The 16,679-nt window shown below is 38.1% G+C and overlaps 1 protein-coding gene across 3 annotated transcripts in view; it reads left to right on the top strand.

The window, feature by feature from the left end:
• DYNC2H1 (dynein cytoplasmic 2 heavy chain 1) overlaps nt 1–16,679 on the top strand; it is a 402,215-nt gene that overhangs the window by 284,660 nt on the left and 100,876 nt on the right. For all 3 annotated transcript variants that reach the window (XM_038380308.2, XM_038380318.2, XM_043504200.1), the window contains one exon: nt 13,381–13,497. In XM_038380308.2, coding sequence (XP_038236236.1) covers nt 13,381–13,497 — 117 coding nt within the window. The remainder of the gene's footprint in view (nt 1–13,380; nt 13,498–16,679) is intronic.

Raw genomic sequence — 16,679 nt, forward strand, 5'->3', positions numbered from 1 at the left:
CTTTTTTCAATTTTGTTATGATGGGAGAGGCAACAGATGGAGAATCACAGATGAAATGTAAAAAAAAAATGGGCAAAGGAGTGGGAAGAAGGGGGAAAAGGATGTTGAATAGGAGGGCAGAGAAGAGAAATAGATGGAAGACAGAAAGGTGCAGACAATCCTGGAACTTAGGGAGAGCAAATGTGGCAACAGTGGTTCAGGGAAAGGGCAGGGATGATCTCAGAGCAAATAACCAGAGTGACGACTTTAAAATCAATCTTCAGACAGCACTGGTGCCTGGGAGCTATGAAGGGGCCTCACTGTACACTGCGGTTATTGGGATTATTTCTTCTGCTCCCAGGATAAGTTTTACTACTAGGTGACCCTGTTCTGATTTCCCCAGCAATAGGGGAGGGCTGCTGAGTCCCCAGGATGGGGAGGAGGGGTTCCTCAAACCCTGCTAGAACCTGAGAGGGGCGGCGTGTTCTCACTGAGGTTCTCCAGACTCCTGCTCCTGTGTCTACTGCTCGCAACTGTTCCCATGTTGCTCTCAGACACTTAAATTATTAGAATTAATTGATGGTGTAAGCAGGTGCTTCTGTCTGATTTCATTGTTTCTCAATCCATGGACATGACCCAAAATTAGAATGCTAGTGGCTGATTGCTGCCTCTTTCTATCCTCCCATGAAGTGTCTCCAATACACCAGGCACTCTTCCTGGGCAATTGGCCTCTTCAGCATACTATGAAAATGATTGTTACACTTAAAAGTGGAAATATTTTTACTTCTTCCCTCCCCCAAACCTTCAGCAGAATACAGTATATGAGGAAGTGAGAGGAAAAGCAACCCAGCACACCCCAGCATGCTATGTGTCATCAAAGGATTTTGAATCCTGGATAGAAAATATTCTGAGAGTGCCCATCACCATATTATGTAAATCAGCGGAGATGCTCCCATGTACACCAGTGGTGAATTTTGCCCTCAGTTACTTAACTGTATTACTAATATAGTGAGGTATATGGCCTTTCACACACAAATAAGTAGTACGTTTTGAAATTTGAAGACACATTGACAAATGGCAATACGAGAATGTGCTTCAGTGATGGAGAGGTTCACTCTTAATTTGATTAAGTTAATATTGCATAACCTAACAGGTTTCATGTGATTTCCATTCAAGCTTTAAAGATTTAATTCCCTTGAAAAATATGTGGATGTGGTTCCTTTACATCAGCGGATCTCAAACTTTTGTATTGATGACCCCTTTCACACAGCAAGCCTCTGAGTGTGACCCCCCTTATAAAGTAAAAACACTTTTTAAAATAAATTTAGCATTATTATAAATGCTGGAGACGAAGCAGGGTTTAGGGGATGGAGGCTGACAGCTCACAATCCCTCCATGTAATAACCTCGTGACCCGCTGAGGGGTCACGACCCCTAGTTTGAGAACCCCTGCTTTACATAGTATAGAGTGATAGAGTGTGTGCATTTTACTTCTGATACGTAGTAAAAATCTTATCTTGCAAATCATCACCACAAATTACAATTTGGACATGTGCAAGACTAGAATGCATATTTTTAGAAAGAGTATTTAAAAGCAAGTAGAAGTAATCTGTGTCCTTATCCTATGTCTGTATTTTGTGTCTTTATGCCACGAATGGCATCTGAACAGTTTGGAAATTTGTATTGTTGCCTTTCCTAACATCAACTTGATATTGACACAGATAGCATTCATATATTACAGCAAGGTGACTTAAGTAAATAATGATAAATGAAAAAGAATTTGACAATAGGAGCTGGGTGCACAAAATCAGTCAAGAATATGCTGTTTAATTTTACACATAATGCAAACCTTACAGCTACATGGAGCTGTATATTAGATACATTCCTTTTATAGATGTTCTTGCTTAAAGGAAAACTGCAAATTATTTTATAACATATATAATCACTTTAGATGTCAAAAAGGCTAGATCTTTAATACAGCTACTAAGTAGAGATCAAAGTTAAAATTACTTAACAGATAGGAAGCCTGTCAGAAAGTGGTACAATACTTAGCATTTGTATCCATGCATTTTAAATCATAAGACAGGCTGGAGATTTTTATAGTAATCTTAACTAGTTAGTTATTAGCATGTATTGTTTGCTAAACTTACTACTGCTTTATTATGAATACTATTTGTATAGTAAATAATTGTTTTAGTCAAGTGAATACTGGATATCTTAAAGCAGCAGGGTAAGACAGAGTGGTCTAGTGCTCAGGGCACTGAAAGGAGTATCAGGAAACCTGGGGTGAAATCTTGGCCCATTCAGGTCAATAGGAGTATTGCCACTGACTTCATTAGGCTAAATTTTAACCTGGAGTTCTATTTCCACCTCTGTCACTGACTTGCTGTATGACTTACCGCAAGTCACACTCACCTCTGTGTCTTTTGTTTTCTTTCCCATTCTTTGTCTGTCTTGTCTATTTAAATTGTAAACTCTTTGGTTCAGGAGCTGCCTCACTATGTGTTTGTGTAGTGCTAAACTTTGTGGGACCCTATTTTTTGGGCTTCTCTCAGTGTTATTGTAATATAAATAGTAAGTCTATAGCCTCTCATTCATTTTTCTGAAGACTAGAGTTTCCTTTTTCAAAATTATGGCTCCAATCCAACAAACATTCATTAAAACACTCACCTGAGGGTAATGAATTAGCCCTCCTCTCAGAAAAGGCTGCAGCTTATCCCCAAAAACCTCTTGAATTCCCCAGGATTCACAGTTGGCCAGGGTTATACACACCTTTGGCCTTCTCGACAGTGCTGGGACCTCCTGCTAACCCTACTCTCTGGTAGGGTGTATTCCTGTGAGTAATTCCAACATTGCATCCCAATGATGGGACTACTCAGAGGAATAAGGTCTGCCTCTGGTATTAAGAGTTTATAGGATCAAGTCCAGTGTTGGAGTTGAGCACTTCCTGATTAGAATTACTATAGCAAAAAAATGGAAGCATTTACTGAAAGACAGTGTTCTTCACAATTACGAAGACACTAAAACAGTAACAGGTATTTTTTAAAGTGCACAATTTTAAAACATTCCTATATCTTGTTAAATAAATATTGATAACACTATTGACAGTATTAGAACTAAGAAATGCACTATTCCTTTAAGAGGAATTTAGCCAGCTTGTTACCCTTATGTAAATTGTACAGAATCTTTTATTAGAAAGAATATTCACTGATGACATTTATTTAACAAATCTGCCATCACGTACATATGATTAATAGGCTTTAATAGAGCTAGATGGGTTGTGAAATATCCAGCTGTGGGTAACATTAATCAGTTAATGAGCAACCTGAACATTTCTGCCGAGCTAGCATCCTAAAAATGCAGAAAGTATTCCATACCTAGTTTTCATACTCCACGAGTACAACATAAAAGAAATTTACCATACCACAGTAGTCTTGGAGAATTCAGTCTGTTTTGTGGCTGAACTGTCACCAAGCAGCACTTCAAGTATCCTTTTTAATTTTCATTAGAATGATGCTGTTCACCTGAGGGTAGTGAATTAGCCCTCCTCCCAGAAAAAGCTGCAGTTTATCCCCCAAAACTTCTTGAATTCCCCAAGATTCACAGTTGGCCAGGGTTATCCACGCCTTTGGCCTCCTCATCAGTGCTGGGACCTCCTGCTAACCCTACTCCCTGGTAGGGTGTATTCATTAGAACTGCGCTGTTAGTGCTTCTCCAGCCAACAGCTGTCCTGATGATCTCTATAATGGAGGATCCTTAATACAGATGTCGTCCTTGGAAAGAGAATGCAGCTGGAATCCCAACAAGCCCAGTGCAGAGATAATGTGTGGCACTCTAGGCCCATCTGTTCTTCATTCTTTCCACCTGTGCAGATCCCAAGACCCTTAAAGAGTCCTCTCTGAGGTTAAGGGGAAGTGGATGAATACTGCAGTGTGGGAGGATCACGCCCTTTTCCCCACAGAAGAAATTTGTGGCTGAAAGGACTCTTCCTTCCCCACCCTCTTTCTCCATGCATGGATTAGAGAGGCACTTACTAAGTGATATATACCATAATTTTAGTTATAGAAATAGTAAATGAGACCATTCTGAGAATGTCATATTTTATTTAGAGCTGTAAAATTGTGTCAAAACAACATGGTAAAGAGATTTATAGTTTCATTTTGATGTACTAAACCTGTAGGAAGAGCTTTCCTGTGCTAAAGATATATATTTCTACATTAAATCTGTTAGATGGAAGTAGAGTACTTGCCTGTATATGTGTAGATTTACAGATTTTAAAAGGTTATTAATTTTTGTAGAGCAGAATAAAAATCCCTATTCTCTCTCTCCTAGTTTTTAAAAAGTTTTCAGAGGGGTTTTGAGAAAATTGTCCTCTATAAGCTTTAATGAAACATAATTTTAGCATTTTTCTTTGATAGATGGTAATGTCATAGTCTGTATTCAGTGTTGTTGAAGCTGTGTTGGTCCCAGGATACTTGAGAGACAACGTGGATGAGGACAATATCTTTCAGTGGACCAACTTCTGTTGATGAGAGAGACAGGCTTTCATAGGTCTGAAGGAAACTGCCCTGCAATGGCTTTATTTGATTTGGAACCTGTAGTTTAGGACTGTGCTGCTTTCCCAAAACTGAGTCTAGAAACATTTAATTTTCTCTTCCTACTTAGTTTTTGAACCTGCCTTAAAGTGGCCATGACATCAACCTAACCCCAGAAATGCCTGCCAATCCAATTGCATTCCCTGTACATCAAGATGAGTATATTGCTTTATTCAGCATAACCAGCTGTAGGGGACATTACTTTTTGTTGATATTACATAACAGTTCTTTGGGAAAAATAATTTACTAGACTACATATATTTTCTTATGTTCTTACAAACTTTTAATTTCCTAACTGCAATTTTTTATGCTAATTTTTTTCTTTGAATCATTACAAAAAATGACCAATAAAATTATGTATTTTCTTGCTTTTCTGTAATTGGAAAAATAAGCACATCTATTTCATATAAAAATGTCTTAAAAGAATGTTACGGTTGCTTCATTAAGTGCACAAAATTCAGGTAATGTGTCTGCTACATTTGCTCTGCACCTCTTTTCTTTTGAATTACAATATAGTCCTATTACATGTGTTGCTCCTTTGGACCCAAACGGCTAGCCAAAAATTCCGGGTCTTATAGGTTGTTCAGTTTGGAGGAGAAATTGGTGAAGGAATCTGGTACTTTTGATGCAGTCTTGTTTATTTATGAAGAATATACAAAGTCCTGTTTTCTCTGAACACAAGAGGAACCAAACAGAAGACAGTGTTCTTGGTCATGGCACCAGACCTCTGTCATCCTATAACCGACAAAAGTTCGCTCTCCATGCTTTTCTCGAGGTTGTGGTACCAGATGCTTGTTCAGGCTGTCTCATTTTCTGCTCCTTCTGACTCTGTCTCTTGTGTGTCTTTTCCCTTCTTCTCCTCCTCTCTCTCTCTTTCTCTCTCTGACATACAGACAAAATCAGTTCCACCAATCCAAACCTTAGCTCTGGCATTTGAAACCCCTTGGGCAACTTAGTTCAACTTCTAATCAAGCTTTTTTATGTGCCAGTGTTTCGGTTGCCACTACTGTTGTTTCAGCGAATTCTTTACAATGGCTTCTTTACCTTTATCCTGAATATAAGGCAGTGGTTACTCCCGGATCATTAGAAGGTTTAACTCAACCTGTAACACATGATCACATATGTATTTGAGAAACAGTATTTTCTGCTGTAACTGAAAGTTCTTGAGGGCAGATCCTCCTGTTTGTTGTGTGGGTCAGTAGAGGGAGGGGCAAACTTCGGAGCTTTCCCATCCCCAGCACTCCTTGTCTATGGGTTTTCCGTGGGAAGCAATGATCTAGCCCTGACTATTCTTTATTTCCATCCCACTTTTCCATTTTAAAATCCAAAAGTATGTGAGGAGTTCCATGTGAAGCCACATTAGACTATTTACTATCCTTTGTGTTTTTCTTTTTCAAAGGAAAAATTACATCTTTACAAAGGTCAAGCCTCCTCCCCTTACAGATTTAATACTTTGTCCCATCACATCATGTCTGTTACATTTCTTAATTCCCCAGAATTTATTTTCTTTTAATGTAATGCAGTAGTCAATATTAAGCTAGAATGTGCTCTCATAATTAGAATATGCAGTAATGTTAGAATCTCAGATACTGTTAAATTTTGATAATTGTGGATAGGTAAATATTGACTTTCTTCAGTTGATCACTATACCTTTACTAATTATGTTAATGTGTACATTTCACTTTTCCTAAAGTCAAGAACAAGATGGTACATCTGATATATGAGATGGTTTCACTGAGAATGGAAAACTTCAATCACATAGCAAGTTCTCAGTAGTTTCCATATATATTAGATGAGCTATTAATGAATAAATTTCTCTTTTGATTTTTAATATAAATGCTGCTTTGCCTAGTTTTCCATATATAAATCAGGTTGATTATTTGAAAATTCTCATGGTTCTGTATTATCCTTTCACCATGCTAAAAACTGATTATTATTATTGTTGGCAGTTTTTATATTTGGATTACCTTGTTTTCTTTCCTTCTCTTGCTTTTAGTCATGGCAGATTTTTTATACTGAAGAGTAGTAATTTACATACTGCATATATATTTGGACTGTATTACTATGGCATATAATATTATTACACACACAAAAAAAACTATGTTAAAAGAATATTTTCAAGATTGCAAAGTCAAACACTCAGAAGTTAGGAGATGCCAGAATTAGCATTGCCTATGCAACCTTAATTTGTCCCCCTTGAGCATGTGCATTGTGATATGGTCTTTAATTACATGATCATATACTATTTTTTCCACAGGACCCCTTTCTCATTCAGTGCACAGGATGGACATTGCTTAGTTAATGAACAGCATTCTGCATTGTTTTATCTATGTTTAGTGTGTCGGGAACTGGGACAAGGGGGGTTGTGCCTAGTGATTAGAGCAGGAGGCAGGCGTAATGGCTAGAACCAGCGTTGGTAGCCAGGAATAGGAGCAAGGGTCACAGTGGAGTCAGAAGTCAGGAATTGGGACCAAAGCTCTAAACCAGAGTTAGATGCCAAATATCAGAACCAAGGATCAGAACTGAAGTCAAGAATAGGAGCCGAGAGTCAGAGCTGAAGTCAGAGGCCAGATACCAGAGTGAGGGGTTGGAGCCAAGGTCAGGAATCAGAGTGGAAGGTCAGAGTCAGGCTACCTGAGGTGAGGCAACGCAGGATCAGAAGTGGAACAAGACAGGAAAAGAAGCTAATTCAGCCAAAGGTGAATATTTTGAGTAGCCAGTATCCTCAGCTGCTACTGATCTTAAGAGCTGATCAGGTGGTTTGGCCAGTCAGGTGGCTCAGCTGGGGCCCAGCTGTGCTTGTTAGACTGTCTGGGAGTTAAACTAGCAGGTAAGCAGGCTAGCTTACTCCTGACAGTGCCAGCCCTAGAGCCAGATTTTTAAAAATATTTAGTGTATGATTTTTCAAGAAAGCCCAGTCCTCTAATACCTATATGAGTTAGGCTCCTAGGTGATTTTAAAAATATCACTAGGCAACTAAAAATGGGGTCTTATAATGGGAAGTGTTGGAGAACCTTACAAGGTGGTGATAACCATCTCTGCCTCTAATATTTGGTTAATGGATTTTACGCCCAAAAGGGACCATTATGATCAAGACAGTTATGATATGCCTGTATGCAAAAGTTCCTGTATTCAAATTCTGCACCAGGACATTGATTCACAGTCACTGCTGACACTGTCATACAATATAAAATGTATTTACTGTAAGAGAAGCTATATTTCAGATGAAATAATAGGAGGACTCTTAAGGCCATCTTTCGTGACTGTCCAGGTAAACATGAAAGGTCCCACAGCACTTCTCAAAAGACTAAGGAAAAATCATAATATCCTGATTACTGTTCCATCTCTTCATAAAAATAAGGTTGTATTTGCTTCAAGGAGATGGTGTATGCTTAGTACGTTTGAAAATATTATCTTAATGTTATCCTTGGACGTATAAACCGGGGAGTAGTGAATAGGAGTAGGGAGGTGATTTTTACCTCTGTTTGTGGCATTGGTGAACAGAATACTACAACCAATTGTGTTGTCCACATTTTAAAAAGGATGATGAAAAAATTGGAGAGGGTGCAGAAAAGAGCCACAAAAATAATTTGAGATATGGAAGAAATGCCTTATACCGATGGTCTTAAAGACCTCAATCTGTGTAGTTTATCAGAAAAAAGATTGGGAGGTGAGTTGATTATTATTATGTTTCAGAGTAGCAGCTGTGTTAGTCTGTATTCGCAAAAAGAAAAGGAGTACTTGTGGCACCTTAGAGACTAACACATTTATTTGAGCATAAGCTTTCATGAGCTACAGCGGTAGCTCACGAAAGCTTATGCTCAAATAAATGTGTTAGTCTCTAAGGTGCCACAAGTACTCCTTTTCTTTTTTTGATTATTATTGAGTATGATTCATTATATATTGAATCTTTTCTTTTCCTTTGTGTTGAAATGGATAAGAGGCTTACTCATATTGGACGTTAGACTTCAGGCTTTTTATTTAAGGTGTTATTTAGGTGAGCCTAACAGGTTTTGACACTCAAATATGAAACAAGTGGAGATGTCAATCAGTAATATAAAAGGGTGGACCATATTGGACTTGTCCTGTATCTTGTACACTGCTTGTACACATCCAAGTGGTGTGTTTTAGGGGGTAGGCATTGACGTACACCTTGACAGGGTTTTGCTGTACCATGTGTCCCAGTGGGATGAGGTATGCTAGTACAAGACTGGCAGTGTTATTTATTCATGTCTCAGGTGTATCAGGCCATGGATGGTGCTAGTTTTCTTTATCTACAATTGACTTCCTTCTTTGAGTGCTGGTCCCTGTGTGTATTCCACCGTGGTTATGTATGTGCTTCATGCAATTGAAGCCCAAGAATTTTAAAAGTGGTGTCCATAAGTCTGCATATGAGCCCTGGCTCATTGTGTGCCTCCCAATAAGGAGATAAAGGGAGAGGCAGACTGACCACCTATCCAGCTCCTTCTCACCATTGTATGGTCAGGATCAGAACCTCCAGTGTCCGGAGGTTCCGCTTTCTTCCTTATCTGTGAAAATATATTAAGATATATGTAAATAGATTTTATATTCTAGAGTTTTAAAGTTTGTATCTGTTAGTTTAATTTTTTTTAATTTCTAACCCCTCCACATCTCCTTTCCACATCCATTCTCAGGGACCACTCATGAGGAAATTCTCCTTTGGGAGGTACAATCTCTCTGTCTTTTGGGAGCCATAGAGGAAGTTTCTCCTTTACACAGGGGAAACAGGTTTTATTCATGATGGACTTCCAAAAGCAAAAGGGAAGGTATCAGATTCATACTAGACCTGCAAGGGCTGAACAAATACATAAAGAAAATAAAGTTTTGCATGGTCACTCTGGCTTCCATAATCCCTTCCCTGGATCCTATTGATTGGTATGCTGCCCTTGACTTGAAGGACCCATACTTCCATGTGGCAATACATAAAAGACACAGGAGATTCCTTGGATTTATGGTCAACAATCTCACCATCAGTTTGCCATCCTGCCTTTTGGCCTTTCTGTGGCCCCGTGTGTTTTTACAAAATGCATGGCAGTGGTGGCTGTGTTCCTGAGGAAATCAGAAGTTCAAGTGTTTCTGTACCTGGATCACCAGTTGGTGAGACTCCAATCCAAGAGCCAGGTTGTGTCCAGTGTGGCTAAGATCCAGTCCACTTTCAGCTCATTGGGATTGCTAATCAGTGAGGGAAAATCTATCCTCTCACCTGTTCAGAGAATAGGGTTTATGGAAGTGGTCTTAGATTCTACAGAAGCCAGGGCAATCAATGAATGGCTTTCAATTTGTCTGGACCCTACCCCTAACCTCCAATGTATCTACTTCTCCCCCCAGCTTAGTGTCATCCACGAACTTGCTGAGGGTGCAATCCATCCTATCATTCAGATCATTAATGAAGATGTTGAACAAAACCAGCCCCAGGACCGACCTCTGGGACACTCTGCTTGATACCAGCTGCCAACTAGACATAGAGCTGTTGATCACTACCCGTTGAGCCCGACGATCTAGCCAGATTTCTATCTAACGTATAGTCCATTCATCCAATCCATACTTTTTTAACTTGCTGGAAAGCATACTGTGGGAGATCATATCAAAAGCTTTGCTAAGGTCAAGATATATCACGTCCACCGCTTTCCCCATATCCACAGAGTCACTTGACTCATCATAGAAGGCAATCTGGTTGGTCAGGCATGACTTGCCCTTGGTGAATCCATGTTGACTGTTCCTGATCACCTTCCTCTCCTCCAAGTGCTTCAAAATGGATTTCTTGAGGACCTGCTTCATGATTTTTCTGGGGACTGAGGTGAGGCTGACTGGTCTGTAATTCCCCGGATTCTCGTTCCTCCCCCTTTTACAGATGGGCACTATATTTGCCTTTTTCCAATCATTCGGGACCTCTCCTGATTGCCATGAGTTTTCAAAGATAATGGCCAATGGCTCTGCAATCACATCAGCCAAACTCCCTCAGCACCCCCGGATGCATTAGATCTGGACCATGGACTTGTGCATGTCCAACTTTTCTAAATAGTCCTTAACCTGTTCTTTCACCAATGGTCTGCTCACCTCCTCCCCATACTGTGCTGTACAGTGCAGCAGTCTGGGAGCTGACCGTGTCTGTGAAGACCAAGGCAAAAAAAGTATTGAGTACTTCAGCTTTTTCCACATCATCTGTCACTAGGATGCCTCCCACGTTCAGTAAGAAGTCCCTGACCTCCTTGTTACTAATGTACCTGTAGGTTTCAGAGTAGCAGCCGTGTTAGTCTGTATTCGCAAAAAGAAAAGGAGTACTTGTGTAGCTCACGAAAGCTTATGCTCTAATAATTTGTTAGTCTCTAAGGTGCCACAAGTACTCCTTTTCTTTTTAATATACTTGTAGAAACCCTTCTTGTTATCCTTCACAACCCTTGCTAGCTGCAACTCCGATTGTGCTTTGGCCTTCCTGATTACACCCCTGCATGCTCGAGCAATATTTTCATACTCCTCCCTTGTCATCTCTCTAAGTTTCCACTTCTTGTCAGCTTCCTTTTTTTTATAAGCTCACCAAAGATTTCTAAGTTAAGCCAAGCTGCTCGCCTGCCATATTTGCTATTCTTTCTGCACATTCCCCCAAGATGCCAAGATAAAACAGCCTTTACTGTAGTCAGAAAAAAATCAGTTTGGCTGAGTTAAACAAGAATCTTTTCTTTTTTAATAAAATTAACTAGACATTCCAAAGCATCTTTTAAGGGTGTTGGTGTTAGAAGACTAGAGAATGGTTTAAATGAAAGTCATAGTAGCAGAATAAAATAATCTCTAGTCAATGTTAAGAAAGAAAATTAGCAAAAATAGGGAATTCCTGTAAAGATGGAAGTGATGAAAAATAGGAGCAGACAATTTTCAAGAATATTTAATTAAATAAGAAGTTTTTCTTGGTTAGGTACATACTCATTGAATTTGAAAACATATTGATGATTTCAGTTAAAAAGGCATTAAGAACAAAGTGGTAGTTTTCAGTTCTGTACTTTTTCAGATACATTTAGTCAAACCATTTACCCTAAGTATTAAATGTAGGCAAGCAGTAAGAGGTGAGCACTGTAGTGTGCTTCTCGCAGGCAGACCACTGTGCGTGAGTAAGTCTCCTTTCCACTGTAAGATGCGGGACCAATGTATTTTATTGTGACATGCTCTGACCCTTGTCAGATAACAGTGTTCCGTAGGACTTTGTGTTTTTACAATTCCTTATCAAGGTAATAATGAAACAAAAACAATTTTTCCTCATTTATGCTCTCTACTATACAGGCAAAAGGGATAAAATGTTGTTTTGATTTACTTTTCTTCAAAAATTTTTGAGGAAATAAAACATTAACATTAAATAAAATGGTGAATTTTTCACAAAAATTTAAAGCCTTTTTTAGCCTAATTAAAAAACATAATATGAAGCCTTTGCCATTTTGTGTATGTTTCTCAGAAGTTCTTACTCATTTTCTGTCATGTTTGGCAAATTTAAAAGAAGAATAAATGATAGTCAATATTGTAAAAGTTAAAATAACACTTCCATACTCTACCAATTAATGATGCCTTATGCTGTAGCAAGGCTGACAAATTAGATCCTGCTGTTTTGGTTCAGCCAAAGCAAATGAAAATAATTTATCAGGGAAACAAAAGAAAATGAAACACTGCATCATTACACATTTTCAAGGTTAGAAAATCAATCAAAAATGCAGAAACAACTTGAATTCAAGTGCATGATTGTGAATGCTTAACAATTATATAGTCCAGTCATTTTGAAAGATTAATATACTTTTTATTACAAACTTTAGTTCTTTGAAGTCAAACCAAACAAGAATCACATGATTTGAGAACAATAAAGGAATTGACTGTCTAAACTAACATATCAACAGAAGATCATTTGGCATATTCAGCAAAACTGCTACCTTACGTATAGTGTCAGAGGCACACTGTATTGCCATCGAAGAAGATTTATTACAAAAACATGTTTAAAGGGAATTCAACAGCTGTGCTGTAAGAGTGAAGAATCCTGAAAGTTGGGATGAAATGTTGGCCCCACTGACACTCATGGGTGTTCTGCCATTGACTTCAGTGGGGCCAAGAAATCACTCTGGATATTTACAAACACAGAAGGGCCAAGGCTGAATTTTCCAGAACTCCATTACATTATTCCTGTACTAAATTATAACTCCAATTCATCATCCATATTATCATAAACATTTTTATTTTTCTCTTTCCTTAAAATAAATGGAGAATAGTTTGAGCAGGTGTGGGTAACTAAGTAAACAACAGAGCTCCAATGTGAAATAAGAATAAATGAGTTTTAATTGACTTTATGTCCCTTCAGAGATGTGCATACCTGAGAGTTTGTTTATATATATATATGGCCAAATTTTGCCTTCATTAGCACAGACAGAGTTCTGTTAAGGTCAGAATTTTGCACCTTGTTGTATATTTTAGGAAAAAGAGAAGCTTTAATTAATTACAAACCTCATTAGTGTATAAGTTATAACTGGACACCAGGAATGTGACAGAGGTAAGGACATTGCCAAGATTATTTTGTAATGAATAGGGCTCAAATAATAGGCATAACTGGGTCTAGGGATGATTTGTGTTTGGCTTAGATCACAATATTAAAAATTAATTGTACACAAAATTGTAGTCTGGACATATTTCAGTTCATTTGCTTCTGTGTTGTATTTTTATAAAGGAGTAAGTTTCTGTTTATTGATCTTATTCCTAATCCTGTTCAAGATTGGCATATATATATGGCCTTCCTTATATATTATCTTCTCATTTTTCAGGTCATTTCACAGCTTCGAATCCTGAGCAGGTCAGTAACTGCTGGCTGCAAATTTGACAGAGAAATCTGGTCTAATGAGCTTTCTCCTGTTCTCAATTTATGGAAGAAACTTAATCAGGTAAGAAAACAGCTTGTTAAAAATACTGCTGTTTCTCTTCAGAAGTACATAATAAATTTTAAGATATGTTTTTTTTAATAATGGGACACTACAACAATAATGTAAATGAAATGTATTTGAAATCAGAAGTATCATAAGGAATACATACAGTTGGATTACGGATAAAGTACACATTCAGGATGATAATCATCTTCACTGTCAGTCTTTTCTTCATATTGATGTGACTGCACAGTCCCAAAGTGTGTGAATAAGATCTCCTATGTGGCTTTGAAACCTACAGTAAAATGTGTAAGTCTCAAACTCCATCTGCTCATTTTCTGTGGCATCTAGTAGAGATTATTTTAGATTTTAAAACATTGCCATTATAATTAAGAAACCACTGACACTTTATGCAACTCTTCCCCACTCTCGTCTCCCATGTGTCTCAAGTTATTTAAGATATAATTATTAAAATTTATTTGAGATGTATGTAAATGAGATGCTTGTAGAGCACTGACACTGATTTTTCTGTGTAATATTGCCAAAGTACAGAACGGTAGTTTTGTAAGGAATTAGTAATTTTTTAAAAAATTCATAATTGAAGTTGTAAATAATGCTATCTTTTACAACTACCTTAACTTGATTTATTTTTATAATCTGGAAAAAGTTTAGGGGCCAGATTCATCAGGATACTTTGACTACTTTGAATCACACCTGAAGTACAGGAGCTATAAACATGGGTTAGTTGGCCAGCTAAAATGGGTTTACAGCACAATCAGCCTGAGCAAGCAAGAGCATACTGATGAATCTGGCCCTAGATCTGCATTACCTTCAAACACATCAACATTATGCACATTATGCTCTTTTGCATGAAACTGGCAAATCACCTCAATACCACCCACTGTAATGTTTGAATTAATTGCAATACTAGTCATGACTATGTGAAAATTGTTGTGATCACTCTAAGGGAGGGAAAGGATTTTTCTTAGAGTTTCAAAAGTCTGATACTTTTCACCTGCTAAGCACTTAAAAAGCATTTACATATACAGTATGTTATATTCAAAAATGTAATATCTCAAAACACTATACACATAACAGTGAAATAAATGGATACAATTTTACATTAATTATTGTTTACTCTAATATTTACATGACACATGGACAATTAAAAGTTCTGGGTTTTCTTTTTAATTACTTTATTTGTGTAACAGACATGTAAACAGTGTTTTTGTATATTTTAGCATAGCACTTTCTAACTTTTTAGTACTACAGGGTTTTTTAGTCATGTTTATATTTAGGTATGATTTTTTTCAAATACTTGATCAATATCTTGGGAATCTTAATTGTAAGTTAACACAGTTATCTTGAAAGATACTCTGATTCAAACTTATAACAAATCCCACCATTTATTATGCATACTGTATTCGACATGGTGTCTCAGGATTAAACATGCAACTGCTAATCCATGAAATACCTCTATGTCTGATCTTTTAGACAGCAAAATTGTTTAACCTAGGGCTGTTTTAAGTATTTGAGGAATTATTGTATAAATGTTGTTCTCAGATAAGTTCTGTGGGTTCTAGTCCTGCATACTCCTGCATATACGTACACACGGACACACAAATGACCAGCCATCTGCTGGAATTAAAATCAAGTGCAAGAATGCTGAGGGAGAGACATCCCTCTACTAATAATAGATTGGTTAGCAGAATAAAACTCAAAAGATTGATACTTATGCAGGATGATTGTTGTGACCTATAATTCGTGAAGCTGATACGTGTTGTTAGGAGTGCTGGTGCCAATGTAGGATTTAGGCCAGAGTTTTTGCCTGAGATAGTATTTTGGGTTTTGCAGGCCTGTTTGATTTTTTTGATACACATACATTCTTGCTAATATGTGTGAACAAAAGGAGGCTAACTAATATGGGTAAACAAAGGACAAAGACACTGTGTATGCTGCTTCTGGCTAGCCAGATGGGTTTGTTAGTATAATAGAAATAGATAAGAGCAGTTAAAGTGTTACTGGGCATGGTGGGAATCTAATATATGAGCGCACACTTTAAGACTGCTTCAACTCCTATCTCAAGTCAAGGTCAAACAACCAGTCGGGACAGGCAAGGAGGGATTGCGGGGAGTGTAAAACAGTAAAAGGCCAGCGAAATGACCATAAGTTGTAACTTATGGGACTGTGGGCATGCATTTCAGGTATAATTATGCCTGCTAAGGAGGGTTGTGGGGAGGATGGGACACTGGGAAACAAGGCTCTGCAGCATCAGAGTTATGGTATACATGCTTGCTGGAAACTAACCCCCAATAAACATTGCATTGCCTGCACTTTGGACTTCTGGTCTTCTGCTTTCTGTCTTTGTGAAAAGAACCAGGGGAGAGGGTGAAGGGAAAGCCCTCTAACACCTGTTCGAAAAAATTAGCAGTTTAATTCTGTTTGACTTGCTGGATGTCTGTTGAAGCTTACATGTTTCCCATTTCTCAACTTCTCCCTCAGTGGCCAACTGGGAGGTTGGAGGAAGCACAAACCTCGTTCCCAGGCATGGTGTTATGCCATGGCCAGAAACTAGCAACCAATGGCCACAGCAGCCATTGCAATTAAACATGCCAGAAGTAGGCAAGCCAGCAGCAGAAAAAACCTCTTCCCTTCCTTCCGTTTTGAAGATGGTGGCCTGGCTGGTTTCTCCCCCTTGGAACTCCTCTCAGGAGCTTCTTAGTAAATCAGAAAGGGACACTTCTCTTCAGAAGTCACTGGTGTCACAAAATGGCGTCCAATAAGGTCACCTTTGTGCAAAAGAAGAACCTCTATTTCTTTGTGCTTGGAAAGTCCATGATCCAAAAATATACCCAATCCATCAGCAGGTTCATAGGTATTTTGAGATATTTGAGGTCATGGGTCAATTCACAGGCATTATCTCAACCATCATAAAAAGTCCTGTCTGAAGAACAATTTCAGAAATGTAAAGCTGGAACAGAAATCATAGGGATACGCCAATCATACATTCATTCAGCCATGTCCTGGGAGGGACAGTTCCTGTTCTATAGACAGATGCGCATAATTCTCCTTTATATTTTGTTACTCAGTGGCTATTTTGAACTCCATTTTTAACATACAAAATATGGGAGACAGATTAACTTTAATTCACAGTAAAATATATTTTTCTCTTAAAAGTCACAATTTTGGAGTTTTAATTTTTT

Source organism: Dermochelys coriacea, chromosome 1 (genome assembly GCF_009764565.3).
Source record: "Dermochelys coriacea isolate rDerCor1 chromosome 1, rDerCor1.pri.v4, whole genome shotgun sequence".
In the NCBI taxonomy this organism is placed as follows: Eukaryota; Metazoa; Chordata; order Testudines; family Dermochelyidae; genus Dermochelys; species Dermochelys coriacea.